Source organism: Pseudophryne corroboree, chromosome 3, assembly GCF_028390025.1.
Source record: "Pseudophryne corroboree isolate aPseCor3 chromosome 3, aPseCor3.hap2, whole genome shotgun sequence".
NCBI lineage: Eukaryota > Metazoa > Chordata > Amphibia > Anura > Myobatrachidae > Pseudophryne > Pseudophryne corroboree.
Genome location: NC_086446.1, coordinates 770,132,117 through 770,150,114, shown reverse-complemented (window position 1 = coordinate 770,150,114; position 17,998 = coordinate 770,132,117). Strand labels below are relative to the sequence as shown.

At 50.9% G+C, this 17,998-nt stretch overlaps 1 protein-coding gene across 1 annotated transcript in view; it reads right to left on the bottom strand.

Annotated features, from left to right (window-relative positions):
* Nucleotides 1–17,998, bottom strand: part of C1R (complement C1r) — a 124,467-nt gene that overhangs the window by 72,056 nt on the left and 34,413 nt on the right. Inside the window, 1 exon segment of the mRNA XM_063962508.1 lies at nt 14,149–14,365. Within this exon segment, the coding sequence (XP_063818578.1) occupies nt 14,149–14,365 (217 nt within the window).

Below are 17,998 nucleotides of genomic sequence, written 5' to 3'. Positions count from 1 at the left end.
GTCATAGCTACATCCGTCTGATGGCACCAGGTCAGGTATCTTTGGCACAGATGTACATGGCCCTCAGGAGAGTGTCCCTGACATAGCGCACTACACATGCCGAGTACCATCACATAGTCATAGCTACATCCATCTGAGGGCACCAGGTTAGGTATCTATGGCACAGATGTACATGGCCCTCAGGAGAGTGTCCCTGACATAGCGCACTACACATGCCAAGCACCGTCACATAGTCATAGCTACATCCGTCTGATGGAACCAGGTCAAGTATCTATGACACAGATGTTTATGGCCCTCAGGAGAGTGTTCCTGACATAGCGCACTACACATGCTCAGTACCATCACATAGTCATAGCTACATCCGTCTGATGGCACAGGGTCAGGTATCTTTGGCACAGATGTACATGGCCCTCAGGAGAGTGTCCCTGACATAGCGCACTACACATGCTCAGTACCATCACATAGTCATAGCTACATCCGTCTGATGGCACCAGGTCAGGTATCTTTGGCACAGATGTACATGGCCCTCAGGAGAGTGTCCCTGACATAGCACACTACACATGCCGAGTACCGTCACAGTCATAGCTACATCCGCCTGATGGCACCAGGACAAGTATCTATGACACAGATGTACATGGCCCTTAGGAGAGTGTCCCTGACATAGCGCACTACACATGCCGAGTACCATCACATAGTCATAGCTACATCCGTCTGATGGCACCAGGTCAGGTATCTATGACACAGATGTATATGGCCCTCAGGAGAGTGTCCCTGACATAGCGCACTACACATGCCGAGTACCGTCACAGTCATAGCTACATCCGCCTGATGGCACCAGGACAAGTATCTATGACACAGATGTACATGGCCCTCAGGAGAGTGTCCCTGACATAGCGCACTACACATGCCCAGTACCATCACATAGTCATAGCTACATCCGTCTGATGGCACCAAGACAGGTATCTATGACACAGATGTATATGGCCCTCAGGAGAGTGTCCCTGACATAGCGCACTACACATGCTCAGTACCGTCACATAGTCATAGCTACATCCGTCTGATGGCACCAGGACAAGTATCTATGACACAGATGAATGTGGCCCTCAGGAGAGTGTCCCTGACATAGCGCACTACACATGCTCAGTACCGTCACATAGTCATAGCTACATCCGTCTGATGGCACCAGGACAAGTATCTATGACACAGATGTATGTGGCCCTCAGGAGAGTGTCCCTGACATAGCGTCCTACACATGCCGAGTACCGTCACATAGTCATAGCTACATCCGTCTGATGGCACCAGGACAAGTATCTATGACACATATGTACATGGCCCTCAGGAGAGTGTCCCTGACATAGCGCACTACACATGCCGAGTACCGTCACATAGTCATAGCTACATCCGTCTGATGGCACCAGGACAAGTATCTATGACACAGATGTACATGGCCCTCAGGAGAGTGTCCCTGACATAGCGTCCTACACATGCTCAGTACCGTCACAGTCATACAGTAGCTACATCTGTCTGATGGCACCAGGACAGGTATCTATGGCACAGATGTACATGGCCCTCAGGAGAGTGTCCCTGACATAGCGCACTACACATGCCGAGTACCGTCACATAGTCATAGCTACATCCGTCTGATGACACCAGGACAAGTATCAATGGCACAGATGTACATGGCCCTCAGGAGAGTGTTCCTGACATAGCACTCTACACATGCCAAGTACCGTCACATAGTCATAGCTACATCCGTCTGATGGCACCAGGTCAGGTATCTATGGCACAGATGTACATGGCCCTCAGGAGAGTGTCCCTGACATAGCGCACTACACATGCTCAGTACCGTCACATAGTCATAGCTACATCCGTCTGATGGCACCAGGTCAGGTATCTATGGCACAGATGTACATGGCCCTCAGGAGAGTGTTCCTGACATAGCACACTACATATGCCGAGTACCGTCACATAGTCATAGCTACATCCGTCTGATGGCAGCAGGTCAAGTATCTATGACACAGATGTATATGGCCCTCAGGAGAGTGTCCCTGACATAGCGCACTACACATGCCGAGTACCGTCCCATAGTCATAGCTACATCCGTTTGATGGCACCAGGTCAGGTATCTATGACACAGATGTATATGGCCCTCAGGAGAGTGTCCCTGACATAGCGTCCTACACATGCCGAGTACCGTCACATAGTCATAGCTACATCCGTCTGATGGAACCATGTCAAGTATCTATGACACAGATGTTTATGGCCCTCAGGAGAGTGTTCCTGACATAGCGCACTACACATGCTCAGTACCATCACATAGTCATAGCTACATCTGTCTGATGGCACCAGGTCAGGTATCTTTGGCACAGATGTACATGGCCCTCAGGAGAGTGTCCCTGACATAGCGGACTACACATGCCGACTACCATCACATAGTCATAGCTACATTCGTCTGATGGCACCAGGTCAGTATCTATGACACAGATGTACAAGGCCCTCAGGAGAGTGTCCCTGACATAGCGCATTACACATGCTCAGTACCATCACATAGTCATAGCTACATCCGTCTGATGGCACCAGGTCAGGTATCTTTGGCACAGATGTACATGGCCCTCAGGAGAGTGTCCCTGACATAGCGCACTACACATGCCGAGTACCATCACATAGTCATAGCTACATCCGTCTGAGGGCACCAGGTTAGGTATCTATGGCACAGATGTACATGGCCCTCAGGAGAGTGTCCCTGACATAGCGCACTACACATGCCAAGTACCGTCACATAGTCATAGCTACATCCGTCTGATGGAACCAGGTCAAGTATCTATGACACAGATGTTTATGGCCCTCAGGAGAGTGTTCCTGACATAGCGCACTACACATGCTCAGTACCATCACATAGTCATAGCTACATCCGTCTGATGGCACAGGGTCAGGTATCTTTGGCACAGATGTACATGGCCCTCAGGAGAGTGTCCCTGACATAGCGCACTACACATGCTAAGTACCATCACATAGTCATAGCTACATCCGTCTGATGGCACCAGGTCAGGTATCTTTGGCACAGATGTACATGGCCCTCAGGAGAGTGTCCCTGACATAGCACACTACACATGCCGAGTACCGTCACAGTCATAGCTACATCCGCCTGATGGCACCAGGACAAGTATCTATGACACAGATGTACATGGCCCTCAGGAGAGTGTCCCTGACATAGCGCACTACACATGCCGAGTACCATCACATAGTCATAGCTACATCCGTCTGATGGCACCAGGTCAGGTATCTATGACACAGATGTATATGGCCCTCAGGAGAGTGTCCCTGACATAGCGCACTACACATGCTCAGTACCGTCACAGTCATAGCTACATCCGCCTGATGGCACCAGGACAAGTATCTATGACACAGATGTACATGGCCCTCAGGAGAGTGTCCCTGACATAGCGCACTATACATGCCCAGTACCATCACATAGTCATAGCTACATCCGTCTGATGGCACCAAGACAGGTATCTATGACACAGATGTATATGGCCCTCAGGAGAGTGTCCCTGACATAGCGCACTACACATGCTCAGTACCGTCACATAGTCATAGCTACATCCGTCTGATGGCACCAGGACAAGTATCTATGACACAGATGAATGTGGCCCTCAGGAGAGTGTCCCTGACATAGCGCACTACACATGCTCAGTACCGTCACATAGTCATAGCTACATCCGTCTGATGGCACCAGGACAAGTATCTATGACACAGATGTATGTGGCCCTCAGGAGAGTGTCCCTGACATAGCGTCCTACACATGCCGAGTACCGTCACATAGTCATAGCTACATCCGTCTGATGGCACCAGGACAAGTATCTATGACACAGATGTACATGGCCCTCAGGAGAGTGTCCCTGACATAGCGCACTACACATGCCGAGTACCCTCACATAGTCATAGCTACATCCGTCTGATGGCACCAGGACAAGTATCTATGACACAGATGTACATGGCCCTCAGGAGAGTGTCCCTGACATAGCGTCCTACACATGCTCAGTACCGTCACAGTCATACAGTAGCTACATCTGTCTGATGGCACCAGGACAGGTATCTATGGCACAGATGTACATGGCCCTCAGGAGAGTGTCCCTGACATAGCGCACTACACATGCCGAGTACCGTCACATAGTCATAGCTACATCCGTCTGATGACACCAGGACAAGTATCAATGGCACAGATGTACATGGCCCTCAGGAGAGTGTTCCTGACATAGCACTCTACACATGCCAAGTACCGTCACATAGTCATAGCTACATCTGTCTGATGGCACCAGGTCAGGTATCTATGGCACAGATGTACATGGCCCTCAGGAGAGTGTCCCTGACATAGCGCACTACACATGCCGAGTACCGTCACATAGTCATAGCTACATCCGTCTGATGGCACCAGGTCAGGTATCTATGGCACAGATGTACATGGCCCTCAGGAGAGTGTTCCTGACATAGCACAATACATATGCCGAGTACCGTCACATAGTCAAAGCTAGATACATCCGTCTGATGGCACCAGGTCAGGTATCTATGGCACAGATGTACATGGCCCTCAGGAGAGTGTCCCTGACATAGCGCACTACACATGGCAAGTACCGTCACAGTCATAGCTACATCCATCTGATGGCACGAGGTCAGGTATCTATGACACAGATGTATATGGCCCTCAGGAGAGTGTCCCTGACATAGCGTCCTACACATGCCGAGTACCGTCACATAGTCATAGCTACATCCGTCTGATGGCAGCAGGTCAAGTATCTATGACACAGATGAATGTGGCCCTCAGGAGAGTGTCCCTGACATAGCGCACTACACATGCTCAGTACCGTCACATAGTCATAGCTACATCCGTCTGATGGCACCAGGACAAGTATCTATGACACAGATGTATGTGGCCCTCAGGAGAGTGTCCCTGACATAGCGTCCTACACATGCCGAGTACCGTCACATAGTCATAGCTACATCCGTCTGATGGCACCAGGACAAGTATCTATGACACATATGTACATGGCCCTCAGGAGAGTGTCCCTGACATAGCGCACTACACATGCCGAGTACCGTCACATAGTCATAGCTACATCCGTCTGATGGCACCAGGACAAGTATCTATGACACAGATGTACATGGCCCTCAGGAGAGTGTCCCTGACATAGCGTCCTACACATGCTCAGTACCGTCACAGTCATACAGTAGCTACATCTGTCTGATGGCACCAGGACAGGTATCTATGGCACAGATGTACATGGCCCTCAGGAGAGTGTCCCTGACATAGCGCACTACACATGCCGAGTACCGTCACATAGTCATAGCTACATCCGTCTGATGACACCAGGACAAGTATCAATGGCACAGATGTACATGGCCCTCAGGAGAGTGTTCCTGACATAGCACTCTACACATGCCAAGTACCGTCACATAGTCATAGCTACATCCGTCTGATGGCACCAGGTCAGGTATCTATGGCACAGATGTACATGGCCCTCAGGAGAGTGTCCCTGACATAGCGCACTACACATGCTCAGTACCGTCACATAGTCATAGCTACATCCGTCTGATGGCACCAGGTCAGGTATCTATGGCACAGATGTACATGGCCCTCAGGAGAGTGTTCCTGACATAGCACACTACATATGCCGAGTACCGTCACATAGTCATAGCTACATCCGTCTGATGGCAGCAGGTCAAGTATCTATGACACAGATGTATATGGCCCTCAGGAGAGTGTCCCTGACATAGCGCACTACACATGCCGAGTACCGTCCCATAGTCATAGCTACATCCGTTTGATGGCACCAGGTCAGGTATCTATGACACAGATGTATATGGCCCTCAGGAGAGTGTCCCTGACATAGCGTCCTACACATGCCGAGTACCGTCACATAGTCATAGCTACATCCGTCTGATGGAACCATGTCAAGTATCTATGACACAGATGTTTATGGCCCTCAGGAGAGTGTTCCTGACATAGCGCACTACACATGCTCAGTACCATCACATAGTCATAGCTACATCTGTCTGATGGCACCAGGTCAGGTATCTTTGGCACAGATGTACATGGCCCTCAGGAGAGTGTCCCTGACATAGCGGACTACACATGCCGACTACCATCACATAGTCATAGCTACATTCGTCTGATGGCACCAGGTCAGTATCTATGACACAGATGTACAAGGCCCTCAGGAGAGTGTCCCTGACATAGCGCATTACACATGCTCAGTACCATCACATAGTCATAGCTACATCCGTCTGATGGCACCAGGTCAGGTATCTTTGGCACAGATGTACATGGCCCTCAGGAGAGTGTCCCTGACATAGCGCACTACACATGCCGAGTACCATCACATAGTCATAGCTACATCCGTCTGAGGGCACCAGGTTAGGTATCTATGGCACAGATGTACATGGCCCTCAGGAGAGTGTCCCTGACATAGCGCACTACACATGCCAAGTACCGTCACATAGTCATAGCTACATCCGTCTGATGGAACCAGGTCAAGTATCTATGACACAGATGTTTATGGCCCTCAGGAGAGTGTTCCTGACATAGCGCACTACACATGCTCAGTACCATCACATAGTCATAGCTACATCCGTCTGATGGCACAGGGTCAGGTATCTTTGGCACAGATGTACATGGCCCTCAGGAGAGTGTCCCTGACATAGCGCACTACACATGCTAAGTACCATCACATAGTCATAGCTACATCCGTCTGATGGCACCAGGTCAGGTATCTTTGGCACAGATGTACATGGCCCTCAGGAGAGTGTCCCTGACATAGCACACTACACATGCCGAGTACCGTCACAGTCATAGCTACATCCGCCTGATGGCACCAGGACAAGTATCTATGACACAGATGTACATGGCCCTCAGGAGAGTGTCCCTGACATAGCGCACTACACATGCCGAGTACCATCACATAGTCATAGCTACATCCGTCTGATGGCACCAGGTCAGGTATCTATGACACAGATGTATATGGCCCTCAGGAGAGTGTCCCTGACATAGCGCACTACACATGCTCAGTACCGTCACAGTCATAGCTACATCCGCCTGATGGCACCAGGACAAGTATCTATGACACAGATGTACATGGCCCTCAGGAGAGTGTCCCTGACATAGCGCACTATACATGCCCAGTACCATCACATAGTCATAGCTACATCCGTCTGATGGCACCAAGACAGGTATCTATGACACAGATGTATATGGCCCTCAGGAGAGTGTCCCTGACATAGCGCACTACACATGCTCAGTACCGTCACATAGTCATAGCTACATCCGTCTGATGGCACCAGGACAAGTATCTATGACACAGATGAATGTGGCCCTCAGGAGAGTGTCCCTGACATAGCGCACTACACATGCTCAGTACCGTCACATAGTCATAGCTACATCCGTCTGATGGCACCAGGACAAGTATCTATGACACAGATGTATGTGGCCCTCAGGAGAGTGTCCCTGACATAGCGTCCTACACATGCCGAGTACCGTCACATAGTCATAGCTACATCCGTCTGATGGCACCAGGACAAGTATCTATGACACAGATGTACATGGCCCTCAGGAGAGTGTCCCTGACATAGCGCACTACACATGCCGAGTACCCTCACATAGTCATAGCTACATCCGTCTGATGGCACCAGGACAAGTATCTATGACACAGATGTACATGGCCCTCAGGAGAGTGTCCCTGACATAGCGTCCTACACATGCTCAGTACCGTCACAGTCATACAGTAGCTACATCTGTCTGATGGCACCAGGACAGGTATCTATGGCACAGATGTACATGGCCCTCAGGAGAGTGTCCCTGACATAGCGCACTACACATGCCGAGTACCGTCACATAGTCATAGCTACATCCGTCTGATGACACCAGGACAAGTATCAATGGCACAGATGTACATGGCCCTCAGGAGAGTGTTCCTGACATAGCACTCTACACATGCCAAGTACCGTCACATAGTCATAGCTACATCTGTCTGATGGCACCAGGTCAGGTATCTATGGCACAGATGTACATGGCCCTCAGGAGAGTGTCCCTGACATAGCGCACTACACATGCCGAGTACCGTCACATAGTCATAGCTACATCCGTCTGATGGCACCAGGTCAGGTATCTATGGCACAGATGTACATGGCCCTCAGGAGAGTGTTCCTGACATAGCACAATACATATGCCGAGTACCGTCACATAGTCAAAGCTAGATACATCCGTCTGATGGCACCAGGTCAGGTATCTATGGCACAGATGTACATGGCCCTCAGGAGAGTGTCCCTGACATAGCGCACTACACATGGCAAGTACCGTCACAGTCATAGCTACATCCATCTGATGGCACGAGGTCAGGTATCTATGACACAGATGTATATGGCCCTCAGGAGAGTGTCCCTGACATAGCGTCCTACACATGCCGAGTACCGTCACATAGTCATAGCTACATCCGTCTGATGGCAGCAGGTCAAGTATCTATGACACAGATGTTTATGGCCCTCAGAAGAGTGTTCCTGACATAGCGCACTACACATGCTCAGTACCATCACATAGTCATAGCTACATTCGTCTGATGGCACCAGGTCAGGTATCTTTGGCACAGATGTACATGGCCCTCAGGAGAGTGTCCCTGACATAGCGCACTACACATGCCGAGTACCATCACATAGTCATAGCTACATCCGTCTGATGGCACCAGGTCAGGTATCTATGACACAGATGTACATGGCCCTCAGGAGAGTGTCCCTGACATAGCGCACTACACATGCTCAGTACCATCACATAGTGATAGCTACATTCGTCTGATGGCACCAGGTCAGGTATCTATGACACAGATGTATATAGCCCTCAGGAGAGTGTCCCTGACATAGCGCACTACACATGCCGAGTACCGTCACAGTCATAGCTACATCCGCCTGATGGCACCAGGACAAGTATCTATGACACAGATGTACATGGCCCTCAGGAGAGTGTCCCTGACATAGCGCACTACACATGCTCAGTACCATCACATAGTCATAGCTACATCCGTCTGATGACACCAGGTCAGGAATCTATGACACAGATGTATATGGCCCTCAGGAGAGTGTCCCTGACATAGCGCACTACACATGCCCAGTACCGTCACATAGTCAAAGCTAGATACATCCGTCTGATGGCACCAGGTCAGGTATCTATGGCACAGATGTACATGGCCCTCAGGAGAGTGTCCCTGACATAGCGCACTACACATGCCAAGTACCGTCACAGTCATAGCTACATCCATCTGATGGCACCAGGTCAAGTATCTATGACACAGATGTATATGGCCCTCAGGAGATTGTCCCTGACATAGCGTCCTACACATGCTCCGTACCGTCACAGTCATACGGTAGCTACATCTGTCTGATGGCACCAGGACACTTATCTATGGCACAGATGTATATGGCCCTCAGGAGAGTGTCCCTGACATAGCGCACTACACATGCCGAGTACCGTCACATAGTCATAGCTACATCTGTCTGATGGCACCAGTTCAAGTATCTTTGACACAGATGTCCATGGCCCTCAGGAGAGTGTCCCTGACGTAGCATACTACACATGCTCAGTACCGTCACATAGTCATAGCTACATCCGTCTGAGGGCACCAGGTTAGGTATCTATGGCACAGATGTACATGGCCCTCAGGAGAGTGTCCCTGACATAGCGCACTACACATGCCAAGTACCGTCACATAGTCATAGCTACATCCGTCTGATGGAACCAGGTCAAGTATCTATGACACAGATGTTTATGGCCCTCAGGAGAGTGTTCCTGACATAGCGCACTACACATGCTCAGTACCATCATATAGTCATAGCTACATCCGTCTGATGGCACAGGGTCAGGTATCTTTGGCACAGATGTACATGGCCCTCAGGAGAGTGTCCCTGACATAGCGCACTACACATGCTCAGTACCATCACATAGTCATAGCTACATCCGTCTGATGGCACCAGGTCAGGTATCTTTGGCACAGATGTACATGGCCCTCAGGAGAGTGTCCCTGACATAGCACACTACACATGCCGAGTACCGTCACAGTCATAGCTACATCCGCCTGATGGCACCAGGACAAGTATCTATGACACAGATGTACATGGCCCTCAGGAGAGTGTCCCTGACATAGCGCACTACACATGTCGAGTACCATCACATAGTCATAGCTACATTCGTCTGATGGCACCAGGACAAGTATCTATGACACAGATGTACATGGCCCTCAGGAGAGTGTCCCTGACATAGCGCACTACACATGCCCAGTACCATCACATAGTCATAGCTACATCCGTCTGATGGCACCAAGACAGGTATCTATGACACAGATGTATATGGCCCTCAGGAGAGTGTCCCTGACATAGCGCACTACACATGCTCAGTACCGTCACATAGTCATAGCTACATCCGTCTGATGGCACCAGGACAAGTATCTATGACACAGATGAATGTGGCCCTCAGGAGAGTGTCCCTGACATAGCGCACTACACATGCTCAGTACCGTCACATAGTCATAGCTACATCCGTCTGATGGCACCAGGACAAGTATCTATGACACAGATGTATGTGGCCCTCAGGAGAGTGTCCCTGACATAGCGTCCTACACATGCCGAGTACCGTCACATAGTCATAGCTACATCCGTCTGATGGCACCAGGACAAGTATCTATGACACAGATGTACATGGCCCTCAGGAGAGTGTCCCTGACATAGCGCACTACACATACCGAGTACCGTCACATAGTCATAGCTACATCCGTCTGATGGCACCAGGACAAGTATCTATGACACAGATGTACATGGCCCTCAGGAGAGTGTCCCTGACATAGCGTCCTACACATGCTCAGTACCGTCACAGTCATACAGTAGCTACACCTGTCTGATGGCACCAGGACAGGTATCTATGGCACAGATGTACATGGCCCTCAGGAGAGTGTCCCTGACATAGCGCACTACACATGCCGAGTACCGTCACATAGTCATAGCTACATCCGTCTGATGACACCAGGACAAGTATCAATGGCACAGATGTACATGGCCCTCAGGAGAGTGTTCCTGACATAGCACTCTACACATGCCAAGTACCGTCACTTAGTCATAGCTACATCCGTTTGATGGCACCAGGTCAGGTATCTATGGCACAGATGTACATGGCCCTCAGGAGAGTGTCCCTGACATAGCGCACTACACATGCTCAGTACCGTCACATAGTCATAGCTACATCCGTCTGATGGCACCAGGTCAGGTATCTATGGCACAGATGTACATGGCCCTCAGGAGAGTGTTCCTGACATAGCACACTACATATGCCGAGTACCGTCACATAGTCATAGCTACATCCGTCTGATGGCAGCAGGTCAAGTATCTATGACACAGATGTATATGGCCCTCAGGAGAGTGTCCCTGACATAGCGCACTACACATGCCGAGTACCGTCCCATAGTCATAGCTACATCCGTTTGATGGCACCAGGTCAGGTATCTATGGCACAGATGTACATGGCCCTCAGGAGAGTGTCCATGACATAGCGCACTACACATGCTCAGTACCGTCACATAGTCATAGCTACATCCGTCTGATGGCACCAGGTCAGGTATCTATGGCACAGATGTACATGGTCCTCAGGAGAGTGTTCCTGACATAGCGCACTACACATGCCGAGTACCGTCCCATAGTCATAGCTACATCCGTTTGATGGCACCAGGTCAAGTATCTATGACACAGATGTATGTGGCCCTCAGGAGAGTGTCCCTGACATAGCGCACTACACATACTCAGTACCGTCACATAGTCATAGCTACATCCGTCTGATGGAACCAGGTCAAGTATCTATGACACAGATGTACATGGCCCTCAGGAGAGTGTCCCTGACATAGCGCACTACACATGCCGAGTACCGTCCCATAGTCATAGCTACATCCGTTTGATGGCACCAGGTCAGGTATCTATGACACAGATGTATATGGCCCTCAGGAGAGTGTCCCTGACATAGCGTCCTACACATGCCGAGTACCGTCACATAGTCATAGCTACATCCGTCTGATGGAACCAGGTCAAGTATCTATGACACAGATGTTTATGGCCCTCAGGAGAGTGTTCCTGACATAGCGCACTACACATGCTCAGTACCATCACATAGTCATAGCTACATCTGTCTGATGGCACCAGGTCAGGTATCTTTGGCACAGATGTACATGGCCCTCAGGAGAGTGTCCCTGACATAGCGAACTACACATGCCGACTACCATCACATAGTCATAGCTACATTCGTCTGATGGCACCAGGTCAGTATCTATGACACAGATGTACATGGCCCTCAGGAGAGTGTCCCTGACATAGCGCACTACACATGCTCAGTACCATCACATAGTCATAGCCACATCCGTCTGATGGCACCAGGTCAGGTATCTTTGGCACAGATGTACATGGCCCTCAGGAGAGTGTCCCTGACATAGCACACTACACATGCCGAGTACCATCACATAGTCATAGCTACATCCGTCTGAGGGCACCAGGTTAGGTATCTATGGCACAGATGTACATGGCCCTCAGGAGAGTGTCCCTGACATAGCGCACTACACATGCCAAGTACCGTCACATAGTCATAGCTACATCCGTCTGATGGAACCAGGTCAAGTATCTATGACACAGATGTTTATGGCCCTCAGGAGAGTGTTCCTGACATAGCGCACTACACATGCTCAGTACCATCACATAGTCATAGCTACATCCGTCTGATGGCACCAGGACAAGTATCTATGACACAGATGTATATGGCCCTCAGGAGAGTGTCCCTGACATAGCGCACAACACATGCCGAGTACCGTCCCATACTCATAGCTACATCCGTCTGATGGCACCAGGTCAAGTATCTATGACACAGATGTATGTGGCCCTCAGGAGAGTGTCCCTGACATAGCGTCCTACACATGCTCAGTACCATCACATAGTCATAGCTACATCCGTCTGATGGCACCAGGTCAGGTATCTATGGCACAGATGTACATGGCCCTCAGGAGAGTGTCCCTGACATAGCGTACTACACATACTCAGTACCGTCACATAGTCATAGCTACATCCGTCTGATGGAACCAGGTCAAGTATCTATGACACAGATGTACATGGCCCTCAGGAGAGTGTCCCTGACATAGCACACTACACATGCCGAGTACCGTCACATAGTCATAGCTACATCCGTCTGATGGAACCAGGTCAGGTATCTATGACACAGATGTATGTGGCCCTCAGGAGAGTGTCCCTGACATAGCGCACTACACATGCTGAGTACCGTCACATAGTCATAGCTACATCCGTCCGATGGTTCCAGGTCAGGTATCTATGGCACAGATGTACATGGCCCTCAGGAGAGTGTTCCTGACATAGCGCACTACACATGCCGAGTACCGTCACATCGTCATAGCTACATCCGTCTGATGGAACCAGGTCAAGTATCTATGACACAGATGTTTATGGCCCTCAGGAGAGTGTCCCTGACGTAGCGCACTACACATGCCGAGTACCGTCACATAGTCATAGCTACATCCGTCTGATGGCACCAGGTCAAGTATCTATGACACAGATGTACATGGCCCTCAGGAGAGTGTTCCTGACATAGCGCACTACACATGCTCAGTACCGTCACATAGTCATAGCTACATCCGTCTGATGGCACCAGGACAAGTATCTATGACACAGATGTACATGGCCCTCAGGAGAGTGTTCCTGACATAGCGCACTACACATGCCCAGTACCGTCACATAGTCATAGCTACATCCGTCTGATGGAACCAGGTCAAGTATCTATGACACAGATGTTTATGGCCCTCAGGAGAGTGTCCCTGACGTAGCGCACTACACATGCCGAGTACCGTCACATAGTCATAGCTACATCCGTCTGATGGCACCAGATCAAGTATCTATGACACAGATGTTTATGGCCCTCAGGAGAGTGTCCCTGACGTAGCGCACTACACATGCCGAGTACCGTCACATAGTCATAGCTACATCCGTCTGATGGCACCAGATCAAGTATCTATGACACAGATGTACATGGCCCTCAGGAGAGTGTCCCTGACATAGCGCACTACACATGCTCAGTACCGTCACATAGTCATAGCTACATCCGTCCGATGGTTCCAGGTAAAACACCAGGAAATTCAGAGACACGTGGTATCCTTCAGGGACAGCAATGTTCCAGGTGCTGTGGTTGTTATTTGGGTACGTTTTGGGGAAATTGGGGGATGTGATGATTCCATATCGTGGTCTTTTCAGCGCTGAACACGTCACAGTTCCGAAGAGCAGAAGACCACAAAATAACCTGCAGAATAAAGCAATAATATTGAACATTTGCCACAGACAGTGTATTGCAGATCGCAGCTCCTCGTTTCTATATAAACTCTGTGTATCCAAGTGGATGCAGTACAAAGCTTAACAGGCCTTGCAGACTATTGCAGCACATCTCTTTAAGCCACGGTACACTGCAGCCTATCGCCTCCTGGAGGTCATGTGTGTCTGGTACGTTCTATAACAGCATTCAGTCTGAGGAACAGCCGCTTAGGACTTACTACAAAATATACACAGCTGGCATTGCAGATCATTGCTTCCTACAGCGCTCAACACCATTCATTAATAGCAGAGCTATGCACCCTGTTTATCCCAACTGAGCATTCCACCTAAAAAATATGACGCAAGCATTGTATCCCACCTCCCGAGGAGCATTGCATCTCATCCATCCCAGTGTTTGATCTACTGTAGCAGACCATTGCATTTTTCATTTTTGTAGATCCCAGTAGATCATTGCATCTTAACCAACTCAGCAAAGCATTGCATCCCATCCCTTTCCAGCAGAGCATTACACTTCATCTATTCCATCAGATTAGTTCTTCACTCCATTCCAGAATATCCATCACATCAGTGCATTATGCTTAATTCCGTGCTGTCATGCAGATCGTCATCTCACCCATACAGGCAGAGTGCTGCATCTCATCCTCAGGGCAGAGCGCTGCATCTCCCCCATACAGGCAGAGCGCTGCATCTCCCCCATACAGGCAGAGAGTGGCATTTCCCCCATACAGGCTGAGCGTGGCATCTCACCCATCCCAGCCAGAGTGCTGCATCTCACCCATCCCAGGCAGAGCGCTGCATCTCACCCATCCCAGCCAGAGTGCTGCACCTCACCCATCCCACCCAGAGCGCTGCATCTCACCCATCCCAGGCAGAGCGCTGCATCTCACCCTCAGGGCAGAGCGCTGCATCTCCCCCATACAGGCAGAGCGTGGCATCTCCCCCATACAGCCAGAGCGCTGCATCTCACCCATCCCAGGCAGAGCGCTGCATCTCACCCATCCCAGGCAGAGTGCTGCATCTCACCCTCAGAGTAGAGCGCTGCATCTCACCCATCCCAGCCAGAGTGCTGCACCTTACCCATCCCACCCAGAGCGCTGCATCTCACCCATCCCAGCCAGAGCGCTGCATCTCACCCATCCCAGCCAGAGCACTGCATCTAACTCATACCAGCCAGAGTGCTGCATCTCACCCATCCCAGCCAGAGTGCTGCATCTCACCCATCCCAGCCAGAGTGCTGCATCTCACCCATCCCAGCCAGAGCACTGCATCTAACTCATACCAGCCAGAGTGCTGCATCTCACCCATCCCAGCCAGAGCGCTGCATCTCACCCATCCCAGCCAGAGTGCTGCATCTCACCCATCCCAGCCAGAGTGCTGCATCTCACCCATCCCAGCCAGAGTGCTGCACCTCACCCATCCCACCCAGAGCGCTGCATCTCACCCATCCCAGCCAGAGCGCTGCATCTCACCCATCCCAGCCAGAGTGCTGCATCTAACTCATACCAGCCAGAGCGCTGCATCTCACCCATCCCAGCCAGAGCACTGCATCTCACCCATCCCAGCCAGAGCACTGCATCTCACCCATCCCAGCCAGAGCACTGCATCTCACCCATCCCAGGCAGAACGCTGCATCTCTCCCATCCCAGCCAGAGCGCTGCATCTCACCCATCCCACCCAGAGCGCTGCATCTCACCTATCCCAGCCAGAGCACTGCATCTCACCCATCCCAGGCAGAGCGCTGCATCTAACTCATACCAGCCAGAGTGCTGCATCTCACCCATCCCAGCCAGAGTGCTGCGTCTCACCCATCCCAGCCAGAGTGCTGCATCTAACTCATACCAGCCAGAGTGCTGCATCTCACCCATCCCAGCCAGAGTGCTGCGTCTTACCCATCCCAGCCAGAGTGCTGCATCTAAGTCATACCAGCCAGAGTGCTGCATCTCACCCATCCCAGCCAGAGTGCTGCATCTTACCCATCCCAGCCATAGTGCTGCATCTAACTCATACCAGCAGAGCGCTGCATCTCACCCATCCCAGCCAGAACACTGCATCTCACCCATCCCAGGCAGAGCGCTGCATCTCACCCATCCCAGCAAGAGCACTGCATCTCACCCATCCCAGGCAGAGTGCTGCATCTCACCTATCCCAGGCAGAGTGCTGCATCTAACTCATACCAGCCAGAGTGCTGCATCTCACCCATCCCAGCCAGAGTGCTGCATCTAACTCATACCAGCCAGAGTGCTACATCTCACCCATCCCAGCCAGAGTGCTGCATCTCACCCATCCCAGCCAGAGTGCTGCATCTAACTCATACCAGCAGAGCGCTGCATCTCACCCATCCAGGCACAGCGCTGCATCTCACTCATACCAGCAAAGATCTGCATCTCACCCATCCCAGGCAGAGCGCTGCATCTCACTCATCCCAGGCACAGCTCTGCATCTCACTCATACCAGCAGAGCACTGCATCTTACCCATCCAGGCAGAGCGCTGCATCTCACTCATACCAGAAAAGATCTGCATCTCACCCATCCCAGGCAGAGCGCTGCATCTCACCCATCCCAGGCAGAGCTCTGCATCTCACCCATCCCAGCCAGAGCGCTGCATCTCACCCATCCCAGCCAGAGCTCTGCATCTAACTCATACCAGCAGAGTGCTGCATCTCACCCATCCAGGCAGAGCACTGCATCTCACTCATACCAGCAAAGCTCTGCATCTCACCCATCCCAGGCAGAGCGCTGCATCTCACCCATCCAGGCAGAGTGCTGCATCTAACTCATACCAGCAGAGCGCTGCATCTCACTCATCCCAGGCATAGTGCTGCATCTCACCCATCCCAGCCAGAGCGCTGCATCTAACTCATACCAGCAGAGCGCTGCATCTCACCCATCCAGGCAGAGCGCTGCATCTCACTAATACCAGCAAAGCTCTGCATCTCACCCATCCCAGGCAGAGCGCTGCATCTCACTCATCCCAGGCAGAGCTCAGCATCTCACTCATACCAGCAGAGTGCTGCATCTCACCCATCCCAGGCAGAGCGCTGCATCTCACCCATCCCAGCCAGAGTGCTGCATCTCACCCATCCCAGCCAGAGCGATGCATCTAACTCATACCAGCAGAGCGCTGCATCTCACCCATCTGTGATGTTAGTGTATTAATATTTGTAGACACTCCCTTACTAATAGGTGTAAGCCTGAATCTTTAGTGATGGTCCCTGGGACCAGGGGAATGCTGGGAAGTGGGTGGTCCAGTGGGCAGTGTGCCTGGAGTTGGAGGGAATAAACAGCACAGCAGTGAACTCACATGTCTGTGTCCTGATGACTGGATTTACAAACGTATGAACAAAACATGGTGTCAGAAGAAGTTTAACTTGGACTGCTAGTGCTCTCAGAGTGTGAAAGAATCTTGCAGAAGTCTGTGGCTGGGATACTCTGTGTCTGCAAAGCCTGCCGTGTGCTCCTATCTTCAAACAGTGAGTAACCATGGATAAACTAGCTCCTCCAACCGGCATGCTGATGTCTGGTAACTTGTCTGAAAACTGGAAAAGATTTAAGCAAAGGTTTAATATATATCTTGCTGCATGTGGAGCCGATTCAGAGGCTGACA